Here is a 14,519-nt window from a genome sequence, read left to right as displayed (position 1 = left end):
TTTGATATCTTTACTGGACAAATTTATATTGTATGTATGCAGTGCATTTATAATAAAAAAGATTAAAAAGAAATATCAGCACACTTTCTGTGTCCTATTTATTATTGGAACCACCAGCCTGGCAGATGGGGCATTAAGGACTCTACAGTGATGTAGAGTACACGAGACGTCCAAAAGAACTACAACAAAACTCACATGACGTCGCCTAAGCAATAAGCATCGAAAAAGCTACTGCAATCAATTCTACTTAGGCCTCTACACAAACATGGCTCCTGTGTGGGGTCAATTACGTCAACGTCAGTGTTGTCTCTCTAGTAATCGGAAAGCTACAAGTCTCCACCAATCACCGCCTAAAAATGACTTAGCCAATCAGCAGCCAGCATGGGGGGAAAGCTGAGCTGACTGATTGGACTGCCCCGGGTGACGTAGGATGCCATGTGACTGATGTGAGGCCTAGAGCTGTGTTACTGTTGTTGCTGCTGAGGGAACCGTGTGCTGGGGTCTGACAGAGCGCCGAGATCATGTCCTCCCCGCCCGCTTCCCCGGACTGCATGGAGCTGACCCCGGGAGACGACGGAGACCTCGACGCCGAGGTGGTGATCACCCGTGCTACACGTGGGATGCTGGGGAAGAGGGAGGGGCTGGGTCCTGGGCGGGTGCTTACTGCTGTGATTGTGTGTGTCTATATAATGTGTGTGTGTGTCTATGTATGTATATATATATGTGTATATATATATATATATATTTCTACTTCAGGGTCCATAGGGTATCCACAGGATACCTTGGGGTGTGACGTCAGTCGCAGGGCACCAAAGAGTTAAGCTTTCAGCCTCCCAGGATGCACTAGGTCCCCCTCCTATACCCCGCCCCCGGGCCAAGGCACCTCAGTTTAGTTTGGTGCCCGGCCGGAGTCGGGTGCACCTGTTGGAGTGGGGGCTAGAAGAGCCCCTGAAGCTTTTTCTTCATGCAGCTGTGGCTGCACATCTGGATGAACAGCATGGACAGTCAGTCCTGACGTCCATGCTGTCTTCCCTACACCCCGCCGGTACCAGAACGCCGGTACTGATCCGGGGATGCTGGTGGGCGTCTGGGGTCACAGCTAGCGGTGACCCCAGATGCTCCGGACCATGGCCGGATTCAAGGGGGACAGAGGTAAGCAGCGGGGTCCCGCGGTGGGTCCCCGCTGATCACATGGTCCTAAGTCCCCAGGCAGGGGGCTCCCTGGGGACTGGCTGCAGCGTGGAGCCAGGCGACCAACCTGCGCTTCCACTACCCCCTGGGACAGCGGACCGCAGCAGTGCGGTAGCGCTGCGGCGTCCCAGGGGTTAAATGCATGCCAGGGGAGCGCGCCTTCCCTGTCTCACAGCCGGCGCCTCCCCCGCTGCACACAGCCCTCTCTGCACTGTGCTGACTGGTCCTGTGTCAGCGCTCCTCCCCCAGGCCAGCTTCTCTCTGCTCCTCGGCGGCCATCTTCTCTGCAACGCATGGTGAACGCTGCTGGAAGTCTGGAAGGAAGCATCGTGGTCTGGGTCCCCCCGCATACCTCTCCTCCGCTGTGGCTCAGGTCTGTGTATGCAGCGCTGTGTCCTACCAGGCCCTGTGTCTGTGTAGTTGAGTGATCAGCGCTGTTAGTGCAGGAATTGTTATTTCTCTGCATTGTATGTGACTGTGCTAGCGCTGCCTGTAACTTTTCTTCTCTAAACTGTCAGCTTTATTACTGTCCCTGTTCTTTCTGCTCTAGCCCTTGCGGTGCGGTGCTGCAGGGTGGTCTCTCGCCTATTTAATACTTAATTGGTGAGAGAGGTCACATACGTGGTGCCATCATGTCTGAAAGTGATTTTCCCCTCCGGCTACAGTGTACCACGTGCAAAGTACCGTTAGCGGAGGGGGAGGGTAGCGCGGAGGGCCTTTGCCGGCAGTGTTTGTCCATGGCGCGGCCTATTACGGTTACAGCACCGGTACAGGAGCCGCCCTGGGCTTGTTTCGCTCAGGCGTTAACAGCTTTAGTGGGCCAGTTAGCTCCGCAGCCCGCGTTTACTCCGATTGGGTTTGTCCCAGCAGTCTGTGGTGTCGTCACCCATGCAGGGGTTCCCACGACAATTGGTGGTACCCCACAGTCTCCCTATTTCCCCGCTCCCGGGTTCTCAGGAGCCAGCGTGGGTTAACTCCCTGACGAGTTCTGTACAGCACTTGTCGGATGTGTTGCAGGGGAGTCTGTGATGCGGCCTCATAAAAGGCCGGTGGCGTCTCTGTCCGCTCCTTATGAGGATGACGAAGGGACGTCTGATGATGGGGAGATTCTGGATCCTTACGATCAGGAACCTTTCCATACTAAGGACGCTGATGCTAAGTCCAAAGTATATATTCCTGGACTTATTCGGGCGGTCCGCACAGCCTTGGTGATTGAGGACGAAGTTCCCCCAGCGGCTAAATCTAAGTATGCCTTTTTCAAAGATGTGAAGGGCGATGCCACAGTCTTTCCTCTTTCGGGTCAGTTGGTGGACCATTTAGAGGAGGCGTGGAAACAACCTGGCAAAAGATACCAGCCGCAGAGACGCCTGGCGGTGGCTTATCCGTTCGCGGATAATTATTTTGCTAAGTGTGAATCCCCTCCACAGGTGGATTCTCACGTGACCCGTCTTGTCCGTAGTGCCACATTGCCGATGCCATCCATGTCCTCCCTTAAGGATGCTACGGACCGCAAGGTAGAAATCTGCATGAAGTCCGCTTATTCCCTTGCAGGGGGGGCAGCACGACCGGCTATGGCCATTTGCTGGGTTGCCAGAGCGATGGAGCGCTGGGCGGATTCATTAGAGGCTTCTTTTGAATCCGACTGTCCGGCCGAACAGGCGGAGTTGATTGGCAATCTCCGTGATTCGGCCACCTACATCAACGAGGCGGCTCTAGACATTAGTACTCTGGTGTCTAGAATTTCTTCAGCAGCGGTAGCTGCTCGTCGCACCTTGTGGCTGCGATCCTGGAAGGCGGACGCAGATCCAAGAAAGGTCTGGAAGCGTTGCCGTTTACCGGAGAAGTTCTCTTCGGTCCGGATCTGGATAAGATTGTGGCCACGCTGGCGGCAGCCAAATCTGCTTGTCTCCCGTCGGCCGCTGCTCCTTCTGGTTCTGGACCATCGTCCTTTCGGTCATCTAGGGCCCAGGGCAGGCCCAAACCACAGTCGTTTCCTCGACAGGCTGGCCCTAAGAAATCGGTCAAGCCCCGGAAACAGGCATGGAGTACCAGACGTCCGGCCCCCAAGCCAGATGACAAGCCTGCGGCCTGACGGTCCGGGTCTCCCCTTGGGGGATCCCAGGGTGGGAGGCCGCCTGCTGCAGTTCTCCCGGTGTTGGTCGTTCACTACGACAGACACTTGGGTTCTGGAGGTGGTCTCTCACGGGTACGCCCTCTCCTTCCGGCACAGACCCCCGGCTCGATTCTTCACCACGGGTCTACCATCAGACCGGAACAAGGCTACGGAGCTGCGGAAGGTATTGCACACTATGCTCCAGGCTGGAGTTATAGTGCCTGTTCCATTCTCCCAGAGGGGCCAGGGTTTCTATTCAAATCTATTTTTGGTACAGAAACCCAATGGGTCATATCGTCCGATTCTCAACCTCAAAGCACTCAACAAGTCTTTGCGGGTCCCGAAGTTTCGGATGGAGACCCTACGGTCCATCATTCTGGCGCTGGAACCTGGGGACTACATGGTGTCATTGGATATACAGGACGCTATGGCGGTCATGGCGGCTTCTCTGCGGCTGCAAGGAGTCCGCATGTTGCCGTACTTGGACGACCTGTTATTGGTGGCAGGATCTCCAGAGCTCCTGTTACACCACTTGGACCTGACCATTGCACTGCTGCAACGGCACGGCTGGCTAATCAACTGGCAGAAGTCCACTCTAATCCCGTCTCGGAGGATTCTGCATCTTGGAGCCTTATTGGACTCGGGACAGCAAAGGATCTTCGTGACGGAGGACAAGATCTCTGCTTTACAGTCAAGGGTGCGCAGTTGTCTGCACAGCCGCCGGGTGTCCTTACACTCGGCGATGAGGTTACTGGGCTCCATGGTGTCGGTGTTCGACATGGTGGAATACGCCCAGTTTCACTCCAGACCTCTGCAGCACCTGATCCTGTCCAAGTGGAACGGGCTGCCTCAGTCTCTGAAGTTCCAGACGATTGTGCTCACCCCGGAGGTTCGCCTGTCCCTTGCGTGGTGGTTAAAGACGACCCACCTCAACAAGGGACGTCCGTTCTGGGTTCCAAATTGGGTCCTGTTGACAACGGACGCCAGTCTTCGGGGCTGGGGAGCAGTTTCGGGTCCACACTTGTTCCAGGGCAGGTGGACACCGACAGAAGCGGAGCTTCCAATAAATATCTTGGAACTCCGTGCGGTCTTCAATGCTCTCCTGCAGGCACAGCGGTTTCTCCAGGGTCACCCGGTGCAGGTCCAGTCGGACAATGCTACCACCGTGGCCTACATAAACAGGCAAGGAGGAACTCGCAGTCGGGCGGCTCTCGTAGAGGTCTCTCGGATCCTGGTTTGGGCGGAGCGCAATCTTCCGGCCATATCAGCGGTCTTCATCCCGGGAGTGCTAAATTGGGAGGCGGACTTTCTAAGTCGCCAGGACGTTCATCCAGGGGAATGGTCCCTGCACCCGGACGTTTTTCAACTACTGGTGGACAGGTGGGGTCTTCCAGAAATCGACCTCATGGCGTCCCGGCACAACAACAAGTTGCCGGTGTACGGGTCTCGCACAAGAGACGAAGGGGCGTCTCTGGTGGATGCTCTGTCCGTCCGGTGGACGTTCAGGTTCGCATACCTGTTCCCTCCGGTCTCCCTTCTTCCACGGGTAATCCGGAAATTCAAACAGGAAGGAGGGACGCTCCTGTTGATAGCTCCCGCGTGGCCCAGACGGCACTGGTTCTCAGACCTTCAGGGTCTGTCCGTGGACAGTCCTCTGCGGTTGCCGCTACGACCGGACCTTCTGTCTCAGGGTCCTTGTCTTCACCCGGACCTGACTCGGCTGTCTTTGGCGGCGTGGCTGTTGAGACGGCCATGCTGAGGTCCTGGGGGTTTTCCAGCTCTGTGGTGCGTACCATGTTACGAGCTCGGAAACCGTCTTCCGCGAGGATATACCATCGCGTGTGGCATACGTTCTTCCAGTGGTGTCGACCGAGAGGTTATGCACCGCGGGAGTTTCGTCTGTCTCGGATTCTCGCCTTCCTGCAAGCGGGACTAGATCATGGGCTTCGCCTTGCTTCTTTGAAGGTACAGGTTTCGGCCCTATCTGTCTGGTTTCACCGTAGGATTGCTACAATCCCGGATGTGCGCACCTTTATGCAAGGTGTTCTCCGTATTCAGCCGCCCTTTGTTCCACCTGTGGCGCCTTGGGATTTGGCTGTGGTCCTGAGGGCTCTCCAAGGACCGCCGTTTGAACCACTGGGCTCAGTGGATATTAAATGGCTAACAGCTAAGACTGTTTTCCTTCTGGCCGTTGCTTCAGCCAGACGTGTTTCTGAGTTAGGGGCTCTTTCTTGTAGACCCCCTTTCTTGGTTTTTCATGGGAACAGGGCAGTGCTCCGCACTCGGCCCGAGTTTCTTCCCAAAGTTGTTTCCCAGTTTCATGTTAACGAGGAAATAGTTGTTCCGGCCTTTAACTCACCGGGTCTTTCCGTGGGTGAGGCCTCTTTGGATGTTGTGCGGGCCTTAAGGACTTATGTTGACCGCACTTCTTTGTTTAGGAAGTCGGACGCTTTGTTGTCCTCTATGGCTTCTGTAAAAAGGGTTGGCCTGCTTCAAAGCAAACTTTGGCAGCCTGGATCCGTATGGCTATTTCTGAAGCTTATCTTCATGAAGGCCTACCGGTCCCTCCTTCTCTGAAGGCTCATTCCACTAGGTCTGTGGGTCCTTCGTGGGCAGCTCGACGTGGTGCCTCGGCAGTTCAGATCTGCAAGGCTGCTACGTGGTCTTCTGTCCATACCTTCGTGAGGTATTACAGGTTTGACACCTTCGCCTCTCAGGATGCTTCCTTCGGGCGGCGGATTCTCCTTTCTGCACAGGAGCGTCCCCACCCTTAAAGGATACTGCTTTGGGACATCCCCAAGGTATCCTGTGGATACCCTATGGACCCTGAAGTAGAAAATATGAGATATGGTAAGAACTTACCCTTGTTATCTCTATTTCTACGAAGTCCATAGGGTTCCACAGGACTCCCGCCCTGTCGCACCTGTGCTGCAGATGGGCTTTGCTCTGGTCACCGGTTTTCCGTCTCCCTCTGGTGAGAATGTGATTCTTGTATGTGTCCAGATCTTTGTTCTCTCTCTTCCTTCTCCTCCTCCGGCCTATGGCTTGGTAACTAACTGAGGTGCCTTGGCCCGGGGGCGGGGTATAGGAGGGGGACCTAGTGCATCCTGGGAGGCTGAAAGCTTAACTCTTTGGTGCCCTGCGACTGACGTCACACCCCAAGGTATCCTGTGGAACCCTATGGACTTCGTAGAAATAGAGATAACAAGGGTAAGTTCTTACCATATCTCATATTATATATATGTATATATACTCTCCCACACACTCTCTTTCCTGACTCCTGGCAGACCTACCCTGCGGTGTACATAATGTGCACAGTGTTATATATCCCGGAGATCGTGACATTTTAGGGGCAGGTGTATTAATTGTATCTAACCCCTTTTTTTCCTCCTTTATTGCCCCCAAAAGAGGGGATTTTAAGTGTAACGAGAGGCAGTCCATGGAGAGATCCAAGGTTTCTGCAGCAGCGCCTAACATTTGGTGCCCCATTTATCAACGATACATAACAATCAATGATGCGCTCACTAATGGGGTTATGTCATCCTTTCAGTGTTTAATAAACAGCTGTAATGTATGCAGGGGCGTGCAGTCAGGGTAGGCAGAGCCTCTCCTGTCATACTCGTGAGATTTGATAGAAAAATATATTTTCCTTTTTTTTTTTTTTTTTATAGTTAACACTCGCCAGCTTTGTGGAACTGCAGGGAGAGACTAGAGATGAGGCAGCAACAGTCAGACACTGCTTGCAGAGGTGGGGGGCGGGTCTACACCCCGGCAGTAAGATGCACTGAATGGGATTGTATTACTGGCGGCTGTATAGCCACCGGTTCAAATACCGACAGCGGCTGGCCATAGGGAGGAAGTCCCGACAGCGGAGGTAACCCTCCATTCCCCCCACCCCCTAACCCTAAACCTCCTTTAGGGGTGAATCTAAATCTAACCCCCCCCCCCCACACCCTAAACCTAACCCCCCCCGGTGGGTGCTTAACCCTAAATCCCTCCCCTGAGGTACCCTAAACCCAATCCCCCCCCTGCGGCTAAGAGGACGGCGCCCGTACTTACCTCGTTTGGGCCCACATCGTTCAGCATTCCGGTGTGGGGATTACGACAGGCGTTGGTATATTGACGCCTGTCATAAATCCCTAGCCGGCATTCCGGCGTCAGGACTGTGCCCGGTCACATAACTGCATCCCGGCTGCGCAGACAGAGACTAGAGTTAATAGAGGCATGCTTCTGAGTATGGGGGACGTGCCCTGTGCACTGATGGACACCTTGGATCTGTCATGTGACCAGGAAGTGCACTGCAGTGTTTAGATTGGCGTTCAGTCAGCAGCAGCAAGAGAAGACACAGGGGTCTATTTACTAAGCAGTGTTAGGAGACAGAGTGAAAAGTGATAAGGTGCCAGCCAATCAGCTCCCAATGGTCATTTTTTTTGCTTAGTAAATAGACCCCACAGTGAATCAGTAGGTGTGGGGAGAGTTACAGTGAGTAGGGGATGAGACAGGCTCACAGCACTCAGACCAATCTCCATGTGTGCCTCCCCAGCCATTAGAACGCACATCACTGAATCTAAGATTACTGCAGTTTGTCACTGCATTCCTCTCGCCATCTTTAAAAAATAATGCTTGTCCTCATCTTGTATGTCTTGTGTAGCTCTTCCACCATTAATCTTTAGATGGTATGAGTAATGGAGTTCAGGCACTGCCAGGTCCCCGTCGGGTGTAAGTGTCAGGTTCATGACACAGAAGCTTGTCGCTAGCAGCAATAGGCTGCCAGTAATAGAAGAGAAGACGCCGCTGAGGAGGGATATCATTTCTGGACCTCGCTGGAGAGGTAAGTATTGATGAATACCAGTGGTATATTCGTTAGTATCACTGCGATACTAAATGAAATATGCCACTGGTATTTAGATTTGTGTGGTCTCATTTTGCCACTATGGCGGTTAACTGCTTTGGCTACTAACCAAGTTCCAAAAAAGCTTAACGTTACCAAAAGAAATGTCATATGTCATGCGAGAATAGTGTTATGATTAGCCAAGGCTCTGCCGTTGGTACTCTGTAGATAATGCACATGTGCGGCCTTATAGGATTGCCCGTGTGCTGTCCAGGAAAACAAAAAAAATTGCCTGTGTCAGTCCCGTGTATGTGCAGTCGGGCAGCGCACGTAGAGCTACATATTGTATCAGTGCTACACTGATGCAATACTGGGGATCAACAGATTGACGGAGGGTTAATTTAGCGCAATACCTGCGGCGCCTGTTTTGAAGCATGTTAGCGACATCCTGCATCACTGAGATGAGAGACGTCTTAATACATGACCTCACTGGTGTTTGGGTGACTAAACTGTACAGATGACTATAAATAACTTCTTATTTCTCATACATATTCAGGATGAACCCAGCAGGGCTATTTTGTACAGAATCCCCGTCCTGTCCTTCATTGTTTACCGGATAGAGTTTACCTAATGGGTACTGTTTGGGTATATTGGGTGCGTTTTTAGAAAGGGGGGGAAAAAAAGTACTAGGAGGCAGACCTATAAAATGAAAGTGACTTCTTTTGCAGAAATGGTGCTGATATATCATTTTTATGTTCTATACTATTTATAAAGCGTTTTATATAAGCTGTTGTTTGTTTGTTTAATTTTTTCCCCTTTAAATTCATGTTCCGCATTTCATCATGTTAGGTGTGAATCTTAGACTACTATTCTGAAGAGCATAGTAACATAATGTTTTGTTGTTGGGCTGTTTGTTTTTCAGATGTAGGATGCTGTGCTTTAATACACTTTTTTTGTGACATTTATTTTGCAGTAGGTAAATTATGATACCTATTGTTACTAATGGGAATTTGTTATTTTTCTAGTACAGTAAAAAAAAAAAAAAAAATGAAAGCTGGCCATACGCTAAATCCACCAGTGTAGTGATAATAAAAAATAATGCTGGTCCTCCTCTTGTATGTCTTTTGTAGCTTTTCCACCATCTGATTACTATTATGGAAATGCTTGCTGGTTTTAATCTATCTTCTCCCTTACTTGCTGGCACTTCCTGCTTACTGCCAACGGCTTCAGAGGTAGGAGACACGTTCAGTATAGTTAGATGGTGCCTGACACCGGGTTGAGTCGTCAGTGTTCTCCCCAGAAATTTTTTCCAGCCGGGTGGCATCCAAAAGTAGCCGTGTGGGGGCCTTCGCAATTATGCGCGCACCGGAAAAAGGGGTATCTCCAGACCAATCCAGCCCGAAACGTCTCAGGCTGCTCCACCACTGGCTCTCAGTCAAAAGTGCCCATTATGCAGTGCCCCCTGTATTTGTGCCCTTTATACAGTGCCCCCTGTAGTTTTCCCCTTTATGCATTGCCCCCTGTAGTTTAGCTTTGCCCTTATGCAGTGCCCCCTGGCTGAAGTAGTGCCCCTTTGTAGTGCTGCAGACTGGTCCATTATGTAGTGCCCCCAGGCTTAAATAGTGCCCCCAGGCTGGCCCCTTTATGCCGTGCCCCCAGTCTGGCCCCTTATGCAGTGTCACCAGGTTTAAATAGTGCCCCAAGACTGGCCCCTTTGTGCAGTGCCCCCAGGCTGGCCCCTTTGTGCAGTGCCCCCAGGCTGGTCCTGGTCCCGGCCCCAGCACTTACCTTTACTTGCTGGCAGGTCTCCCGCTCGCCGCTGCTGCCGCGTGCTGACTGGCAGGCACGCGGGTCAGGCTCCTCACTTCGCGGGTGACGTCATGACGTCACCCGCGCAGTGCATCACTGGGAACGCTGGCCTCTGAAGTGATCAGAGGCTTCTTCTGCCTCCGAACTTGTTCCACAGTGGGGGTCAGCGGGGAAAAGTGCCCGGTGGCAGGCTGTTTCTGCTGGGCGATGCGCCCGCAGAAATCAGCCTGGGGAGAACACTGGTCGTGATAGGAAACTCGTTCCTATACCTCTTTCCTTGTAACCCACATTCAGCTAGACAAATTCTTAGTTAAATGAGGTTTTGGAGAGAACAGATTTCTGTGTGGAGAAATGTAAAGGCCCCTACTCGCCATTGATCAGCCAAAATAAATCCATAGACTTAAGCTGACAGATTGGTACGATTTGGCTGCTATATTGCACCGTGTATGGAACTGATGTCGAACTGAGCGCGCACCCGTGGGGTCGTGCATCGCACCCCCTGATCTTACTGCAAGTTCAGTCGATCAGGGGATGCAATATGCAATCCCATGCAGCGCTATGCGGTAGGGGAGGGGGAAGCCGACATATCGGTAGGTCGGCCACCCAATCACATCATGTGTGGGGACTGCCCGATATGTCAAACGTCGGATCCCCCGTCGAGTTGCCTGGTGCCTTTCGCACAGTGCACGGCCCGCTTTAGAGAACTGTTCTGGAATTGGTGTACGTGTCTCCTACACGAGCCTGAGCCCCCATTGTGGCCTTATTCCAAGTACTAGACAGTGCAGAGTGACGACAGTGAGAGCATTTGGGGTTAGGTTAGAGTTAGGCCTCCCCCTGGGAGGGTTAGGTGTAGGCTGTGGGGACAGAGGAGTTAGGTTTAGGCACTTATGGGGGGGATGTTCGGGTTAGGCACCACTAAGGGAGGTTATAGTTAGTTTCCTTACCCATCGGGATCTTTACTGGTGCCGATCTTCCGACACCAGTATTTGAACCGCCGGACATAGGTCCGGTGGTCATTCACACTGATCCCGTATTAAGTACACAGTATTTGATCAACAGAGAGTGCTATTATTGATCCATATATAACATTTCATTGCTGTCATTTTATAATGGAAAAAAAATGTTTTCCAATAAATATTTAGAAATAAAGTGCAGATGTGATTTGATCAGCAACATAAGATAAAGTGCAAGGTTCCAAAAAAATAGCAGCAGATCATGATAGGGTTCTATTTACTTATGGCATCTTTACACCAAGCTGAAATATTTCATTGTTTCATAGACAATACATCGAGCTGTCTTTCATGTCAATCACAATGGTACCTCTGATAAATATTTCTATTTACCTTTCAACATTCCTATCCATTCCCATTTATAGCTCAGTAGTCCTATCATTTGCTGTCCTATACCTTAAAGGGCAAGACAGTAAAAAGTAGAAACGAACAGCTACATCATGGAAACCTTAATGCCTGTTTCTAAGGATTACTGTAGAACACGGGTCTCTCACATCCATCCCATACCTATTGGTAAGATGAAGAGCAGCAGAACTAATGCGGCCCATACACTGTGCGATAAAAAGACGTACAACATGTCTTATAAGATTTCCCTTGAAATTTTAGATATGTGTTCAAAAGGTGTACGATTTCTCATACGATTCGATGCTTCGTTTCACGCTCACAAATCGTAAACGAGCGATCGGCTGTGCACATAACCATTGCAATGAATCTGCTGGAATGGGAATAGGGGAGGGCTTATCTAGGGAAGACGGCCAGCATTTTAGGTATGTTATATACTCTGCTCTGTAACTATTGAAGCTTGGTTGTATACCTGCTGAACGCTGTGCAGTGCTAGTGTGCTTTGTTAAAGGCTTGCCTTGTACAAAGTGTTGTATTTGTTCTGATTTCTGTCATCTTCTGATGGATTCCTATCGCTATAAGCTTCTGCTAGCCTATGGCTACTTGAAGCTGAAAGGCGAGGAAACTGAGGAGGAGGATGAGGTCGCGCTGGACTAAGGAGTGGCTGATGAGGAGGGAGAGTTGCTCCCATATGCCCCGGCTGATCGAGATTAGGGAGAACAACCCAGACGATTATCGCAGCCACCTGCTTGTGGATGACGACACCTTCCAGGAGTTCCTGCGTCTGGTGACATAGTGGTATATAAACAATGCAGGGCCATGAGGGGGGACACAGGGTGGTATATAACAATGGCAGGGCCAGGGGGCATATGCATTGGTGGCATAGTAGTATATAAACAATGCAGGGCCATGTGGGGGGACACACGGTGGCATAGTGGTACATAACGATGGCAGGGCCAGGGGACATATGCATTGGTGGCATAGTGGTATATAAACAATGCAGAGCGAGAGACAAATGTACTGAGTGCCACGATGTATACTCACTTCAATCACACTCCTCCACACGCTGCGATGCTGCTGCTTGGAGCGCCGAATCTCGTTACAAAATGTAGGAGGGGAGTGGCTAGGGATTTTATACACCTCGTAATCAGACATCGGACCGCATTACCTACCAAAAGTGATACGATGTGTGTCACATTGTGGTAAGATAGGTCGCCCTCGTACAGTTTTCCAGTACGAGAGGCGATCTGATTATACGACTTCGGGAACGTGCATCGCCATCGTATGTACACCAAACAACATACGATGTGTACGATCGATCGTTACTGTCGATCGAAATCCTACACATCGTATAAAAAATCCTGTGTATGGCCGGCCTTAGGGCCTGATTCAGACCCACTCGCAAGCGGCTGTCCGCTCGCAAGTGGGTCAATGGTGTGCACTGCGCATGCGCACGACGGCGGGAGCACCGTCGTGCGCATGCGCCAGATACGACGAGCGAAGGACTTTCGATGTTGATTGACAGCACGCCCCCTTTGGTTGGCGTGCCGGGGGCGTGCCTCCCAGACGGAGGCGTTCCCAAGGGAACGCCTACCGTCAGAAGCCGGCCGACTGACATCACTAGTGATGTCAGTGGGAGTGATATTGGTTCTGATAGAGCCAAAATCTCTCCGGGCCTTGCGGTTGAGAAACTCAACCGCAGGCTCCGGCTCGCAGTGGTGACCCACAGCTATACGAGCGTCCGGGAGGACGCTCCATAATTATGGAGGACGGCCCTCATTCAGAGCGTGCGCTCTGCTCAGAGCGTCCGGCTCTGAATGAGGGCCTTAGTCTTTATTACCCTGACTTTTACCTTATCTTATTACACTGCAATACGTGGTGCAGATTGATGTTTTTTGGTACTCTGATTATCATTAAGTGCAGAGCAAAATACATGGTACAGTGTATTAGAAATAATTTTGCAATAATTGGACCCTGGGTGTATTTTAAGATATATTGTATGTATTTTTATATGTAATTTTTTGTTATATTTCGCCCTCCCTAGAGGAATAACCCCTCGCATCCTTTTTGTGTATTACACCTTACCCTTTTGTTTCCAGTGTGTGTCTTGTGAGCAAATTTTAACATTTAATTTTGGAATTAATAATAAAAGCTATATTTTATGCAACATAACAATTTGATTTAGCTGTGAGTGCTCCAAAAATAGTGTGCTAGAAGCACCAGAGCAGAGAGCGACACCCCAGGCAGGAAAGTGGAACTGCACGGGCTGTGACATCTGTTAAAAAAACAAATCAAAGAGCATTATTTTCGGTAGCTGATATAGGGTGAAAAGCTAATATAGCTTTCAAGTTATTTCCCTACACACTTTCTGTGGCATCGAAGTCCACGCTCTGTGTTTGAATCTTCTAACCTGCACAGGACGCTTGTGATAAAGAACGGACTGCGGCTGGAACCAATGGTTTATAGCCACCAGATTTAAAATAGGAATAATATTAAATGGAAATCTTTTCCTTTATTTATTTTTTTTAAACCCTTGTTTTATGTGAGAAATCACAATAACGGAGACATTACAATCACAATCTCGTTGACATAGAAAACTAACAAAATAAAGGTCAGTTATGTATACAGAAAATAAACAAAAAAACTGTACGATTCATTTTAAAATTTAACACAAATATTATGGAGGCCCAAATAGGGTACCAAAATACACAGCATTGAGGCAGGCCTTTTAATCTTTTTCATTCAATTTTCTTGCCATCTTAAATTCCTTTTGCTAGAACTGCCGACTTAGTAAATGATTACGATACATCAAATCTTTGGGGTATAGTTAATGTGGGTCTACATGATTTCCGATGGTTATTTAGCCTGAAAGAAAACCAGAGAGCCTATATCTCACAATATATGTACTGGAAACTGCTACTTTCATAGTTGTACAGTACTGATTCCAATGGGTTTAGTGTGAGTAATCTATTTCTTTAATTATTGGACAAATACAATTATTCATGTCTTGTACTCAGCACATTTTGGGATTTCTGTTCTGTAATGATCTGATATGGAAATGGTTAGATCAGAGATGGGGAACATCAGGCCCGGGGGCCGTATAAGGCCCGCGGAATCATTTGGTCTGGCCCTTGAAGTTTTTTTCTGCTAGCCTCATCTGGCTAGCAGGGTGCCCGCGAATACTGTTCTTTAATATAAAAATGGCCCTCGGCAGAAAAAAAGT

At 50.1% G+C, this 14,519-nt stretch overlaps 1 protein-coding gene across 1 annotated transcript in view; it reads left to right on the top strand.

Moving 5' to 3' along the window:
• The first annotated feature begins 373 nt into the window (after positions 1-373).
• Positions 374-14,519, top strand: part of E2F6 (E2F transcription factor 6) — a 43,127-nt gene continuing 28,981 nt past the window's right edge. Inside the window, exon 1 of the mRNA XM_088444611.1 lies at positions 374-593. Within this exon, the coding sequence (XP_088300737.1) occupies positions 522-593 (72 nt within the window). The 5' untranslated portion in view covers positions 374-521. The remainder of the gene's footprint in view (positions 594-14,519) is intronic.

The sequence above is a fragment of the Taudactylus pleione genome, unplaced genomic scaffold (genome assembly GCF_031769625.1).
Source record: "Taudactylus pleione unplaced genomic scaffold, aTauple2 ptg000367l, whole genome shotgun sequence".
In the NCBI taxonomy this organism is placed as follows: domain Eukaryota; kingdom Metazoa; phylum Chordata; class Amphibia; order Anura; family Myobatrachidae; genus Taudactylus; species Taudactylus pleione.
Note: the sequence above shows the minus strand (reverse complement) of the source record. Positions and strands in the feature narration are given on the sequence as shown.